This window comes from Pecten maximus, unplaced genomic scaffold, assembly GCF_902652985.1.
Source record: "Pecten maximus unplaced genomic scaffold, xPecMax1.1, whole genome shotgun sequence".
Lineage (NCBI taxonomy): Eukaryota > Metazoa > Mollusca > Bivalvia > Pectinida > Pectinidae > Pecten > Pecten maximus.
The window spans coordinates 328-5,810 of NW_022982653.1; the positions used below are offsets into that span (position 1 = coordinate 328).

General features: G+C 38.6%; 1 protein-coding gene across 1 annotated transcript; it reads left to right on the forward strand.

The window, feature by feature from the left end:
* Positions 1-245: 245 nt before the first annotated feature.
* Positions 246-3,465, forward strand: LOC117320706 (SCY1-like protein 2; the record flags this gene model as incomplete). Its single annotated transcript, XM_033875216.1, is given in 1 exon segment — positions 246-3,465. A coding segment is annotated over 1 exon segment (1,094 nt), but the record flags the coding sequence as incomplete, so codon positions are not given.
* Between the last annotated feature and the right edge of the window lie 2,018 nt (positions 3,466-5,483).

Here is a 5,483-nt window from a genome sequence, read left to right on the forward strand (position 1 = left end):
AACAAATACTGAAATATCAGTAAATTTTATTTGCTTACTACATGTACAAAGCAGGACAAACAGGATGTATGATTACACGTAATTTTGGTTATCAAATGAATGGTAATTATTGTATAAGGTCAAGATTGTGTTATTGTTAATGAAAATTGAATCTTGCCAATTTTTGGATAGTCACATAATCCCACAAAATTTCAAACTGATGGTGGTTTTAATTGGCTGAGCAATTGTATTTTTTTTTCCTTTTCAGACATTGTCACTGGAGGAGAAGCAGAAATTAGCGAAACAACAGGAGCAACAAAGAATTTACAAAGCTCAGAAGCCTTTAGGTACTTCAACCAACAGTTCTACAACAAAGTCACCACAGACCGCCCGGGTTACAAATACTGGTGTGAAAGACCTTACATCATCTCTGATGAATTCTAATATGGTTGGAATACCTCCATCATCTAACAGGACATCCATGAGTTCTGCAGGCATGACAGCCAGTGCTTCTATGACTTCGAGTACTGCAAATGCTTCAAGAGCTACCGGGCCAATAGCACCAATGTTTGGAACAAGTTCTGGGACAGCAAATAGAACTATGGGGCAACCTCTGATGGGTCAAAGTTCAATTGGCACATCAGGAGGCATGGGACAAAGTTCAATGGGCATGTCAAGTGGTATGGGTCAAAGTTCAATGGGCATGTCAGGTGGTATAGGTCAGAATTCAGTGGGCATGTCAGGTGGTATGGGTCAAGGTTCAATGAGCATGTCAGGTGGTATGGGTCAAGGTTCAATGGGCATGTCAGGTGGTATGAGTCAAGGTTCAATGGGCATGTCAAGAGGTATGGGTCAAAGTTCAATGGGCATGTCAAGTGGTATGGGTCAAAGTTCAATGGGCATGTCAAGTGGTATGGGTCAAAGTTCAATGGGTATGTCTGGTGGTTTTGGAATGAATCCCAAATCAACTATGATGGGACAGAACAATCTGTCCGGTCAGAATGCAAACATGTCTTCCTTTGACAGTTTGTTGCCTATGTCATCGAGCCAACAACCCAAACTATCTTTGAACCAGATGTCCCAGTCAGCTATCAGACCTCAGCAACAACAGACATCAAATCAGTTTGGAATGATGGGAAATAATATGGCCACCCCAATGGCTGGTATGAGCCAGGTTCCTGGTATGGGAGGTGGACAGTTTGGTGGAGGTCAAGGTTACGCACAGAACTCCACTGGAATGCTTCAGCCAATGGGATCACAGCTACAACAGCCTATGGGGAGTCATGGAATTCAGCCAATCAAATCACAAGGAATGTCCAACAACTCGTCATCAAATGATCTCTCTGATATATTTGGTTAATAGCTGTGTGAGTGCTAGCAAGCTGCCACTTAAAGTGCTAGTACGACACCAAAAGTGTTATATACAGTTAATAATTTATCTTACTAAGGTCACAGGTATATTGACTTCATCAGAGGAATGTGGACTCTTGGCATACTGAGGTATCTGTTTTACGAATGAATTATTGATTAAAATGTTATACAAGCCCATTTACTAAGGAGGGGATGTATAGTTATACATTATATCTATGGGAATCCTCAATCACTTTACTTTTATTCTCAAAGAAAGTTGTTAGCATATATCATTTTGATGTGCTCTCAATTCTAGACTCCTGCATCAATTTACAGATTTTGTTTTAATATCACAATTAGGTCATACATCCATGAGATGGTCATGTATGACACATAATGTCTTTATCAATATTAATTGGAGCTATCTAGCAATTGAATTGGAGCAAATCATGAAAAAATAAGTAGCTGAATATTAACAGGAATTTGCATGAAAATGTCTGACCTTGTCTGTTTTAGTGATAATGTATCTGTTGTGACAAATGATGCCTGTACAATTCAACAGTTAATTATGATATAATTTGTACTTGTATTGGGTGTTAGAGTACCTCTACTAAGTCGAGGGCTACGTTTCCTCCAAAGCAAATTTTAGTGACAATATTCAGTGTCGAATACAATATATGGCTGGCATGAATTTAGAAGACTTTGTAACTTTATGAGATTTATTATTTTCTGACTGGTATTGTTATAATGTAGGTATTATATGTTGAGTTTCTATAAATCACCCTGACCTCTAATTAACTCCAACATTAGATCCTCCCCTTAACTCAGACTTATTCACGATCTCCTTGCTATCATACTAAATATGTAAATTGTGAAGTATACTTCCTGAGCATTCCATTGTTTATGTTCCATTGTTTCTATGTGTTGTATTGTGACACTAACATGCTGTGATAGGCAATGGTCCAACCACACCCTTAATTACCATGTGCAATTTATTTTTATTAACACATATCTGTTGTATTTTCTGTAGTAGCCTAGCATTATGTGTTTAACTATGATACATACACATACAAGTGCTTTTAATTTCCACAAATACGGCTTGCATTCAGTTCCCCTAGTCTTGATACAGCATTAATATTGATTTTCTCCTGCCAACACAACTCTATCATTCTGATCTACGAGAGTTATTCCCCTTCCTTCCTCTCTAACAGCTCTGAATAGTGGTGTATGTACATATAATATATATATCACAGTGAGGGAGTGGGGGGGGGGGGGGCACTACATACAGGATATAATGTCTGTGGTGTAACGGCAGGGTTATCACAGGATAAAACATGACACCCATCACCTCCAGGTACTTAACAATTAATCACCAGATTAGGCAGCTCCTAACTGATCCAAGAGATATTTCTATTTATATATGATCATGTGTTAATCGAGTCATAACCAATATATTAAGGATATCTACTAGATACATGTGAGTACATACATGTAGCAGTCCAACCTTACATAGACTTCATCTCTGGTTTGTTTACTAAAGGCAAATATTTCTCTCTTTGTTTAGGTTACAGACTTTTATTATCAGACTTATATATAATATAAGTCTGTCCTTAGATTAACTCTGCATGTATAACATGCATTTTGGTAATCATGTAGGTGTTACATTAGTCCAGATTAATTATTCTGACATTTTATCAACATTTTTTATATCTCTGGTGTAGATTTCTGATGATATAAAAAACTCCATAAAAGATTGGAATACTTTGGACTAGTGTTACATGAAAGTGTATGAAATCATGACCCTTTCATAAACTAGGAAATGTGAGTTCAAACTAAATATCTGTAATGTGTTCCAATTTCACCATGCAGCTTAGAAAATTTCTACTTGAAAATTTTACCTGATAATATTAGAATTGTTAACTAGTACACTACAATGTTAAAAATGCTTGATGTATACATGTTATATATTGTGTGACAGAAATAGATGTATGTACAAAAGTTAGGTGAGATATATATAAATTTAACATGTACACTGTCTTGTATATGTACATGTATTATCTACCTGATTGGAAAAACATTCACATGTGTAACAGTACGTTATACGAGAGAAATAAACAAAAAGTTGGTGATAAAACAGGATTGTTTAGTTATTATCTTTGACTGAAACATTCTTTATCACCATAATGGTCAGAAAGATACACATCTCACTTCTCCACAGTCTGTCGTTCTTGATCAGCACTTTGATTTTTAGGTCATCTGACCCAAAGGTTCAGGATGACCTATAGCCATCACGCTTCTTCCGTTGTCGTCCGCCGTGCGCCGTCCGTAAACTTTTCACATTTCAATCTTCTTCCACCAGTGCTATTGAGCTGAAACTTGCCAGAAATGATTCTGATATGATCCGGACCAAGTGTGGTTATTTTTCGGGTGGGTCCGAAATCCAAGATGGCCGCCATAGCCGCCATTTTGAAAAACACATTTTAAACTTCTTCTCAAGTTCCACCAGTGCTATTGAGCTGAAACTTGCCTGAAATTATCCTGATATGATCCCGACCAAGTGTTGTTATTTTTCGGGTTTGTCCGAAATCAAAGATGGCCGCCTTGGCCGTCATCTTGAAAAACACATTTTTAACTTCTTCTCAAGTTTAAACTTCTTCTCAAGTTCCACCAGTGCTATTGAGCTGAAACTTGCCAGAAATGATCCTGATATGATCCCGACCAAGTGTTGTTATTTTTCGGGTCGGTCCGAAATCCAAGATGGCCGCCGTGGCCGCCATCTTGAAAAACACATTTTAAACTTCTTCTCAAGATCAACCAGTGCTACTGAGCTGAAACTTGCCTGAAATAATTTTGATATGATTCCGACCAAGTGTTGTTTTTTTCGGGTGGGTCCGAAATCTAAGATGGCCTCCATAGCCGCCATCTTGAAAAACACATTTTAAACTTCTTCTCAAGTTCCACCAGTGCTGTTGGGCTGAGACTTGCCAGAAATGATCATAAGATGATCCCAACCAAGTGTTGCTATTTATCGGGCCGATTCGAAATCCAAGATGGCCACCGTGGCCGCCATCTTGAAAAACACATTTAAAACTTCTTCTCAAGTTCTATCAGTGCTATTGAGCTGAAACTTGCCAGAAATGATTCTGATATGATCCGGACCAAGTGTGGTTATTTTTCGGGTGGGTCCGAAATCCAAGATGGCCACCATAGCCGCTTTTTTGAAAAAAAAACACATTTTAAACTTCTTCTCAAGTTCCACCAGTGCTGTTGGGCTGAAAATTGCCAGAAATGTTCCTGAGATGATCCCGACCAAGTGTTGTTATTTTTTGGATTGGTCTGAAATCAAAGATGGCCGCCATATCCGCCATCTTGAAAAACACATTTTATACGTCTTCTCGAGTTCCACCAGTGCTATTGAGCTGAAACTTGCCTGAAATGTTCCTGAGAGGATCCTGACCAAGTGTTGTTATTTTTTGGATTGGTCTGATATCCAAGATGGCCGCCATGGCCAACATCTTGAAAAACACATTTTAAACTTCTTCTCCAGTTCCATTGGTGCCATTGAGTTGGAAACGGGTGAGGATGTCAAGGAAGGTGAGCCAACATAGTGTTGTTATTTTTTCGGCCATGTAAAAACTTTGAAATGGCAGCAATGGTGGCCATTTTGTAACATGATTGTGCAATCATGGTTTTCCTGAACAACACCTATTTCAAACTTCTTCTCAAATTCCACCAGTGGGATTCAGCTCTAAACTTATCAGAAATGATCCTGAGATGGTCCTTACCAAGTGTTGTTATTTATCGGTTGGCCAGAAATCCAAGATGGCCGCCATGGCCGCCATCTTGAAAACACATTTTAAACTTCTCCAGTTCCACTGGTGCTATTGATCTGGAAATTGGTGAGGATGTTAAGGAAGGAGGGCCAACAAAGTGTTGTTATTTTTCGGCCTAGTAAAATCATTGACTTGGCAGTCATGGCGGCCATTTTGTAACTTGATTGTGCAATCATGGCTTTCCTGAACAATGCCTATTTCAAACTTCTTCTCAAATTCCACCAGTGGAATTCAGCTCTAACTTACCAGAAATTATCCTTAGATGGTCCAGACCAAGTGTTGTTATTTATTGGGTCGGTCAGAAATCCAAGATGGCCACCA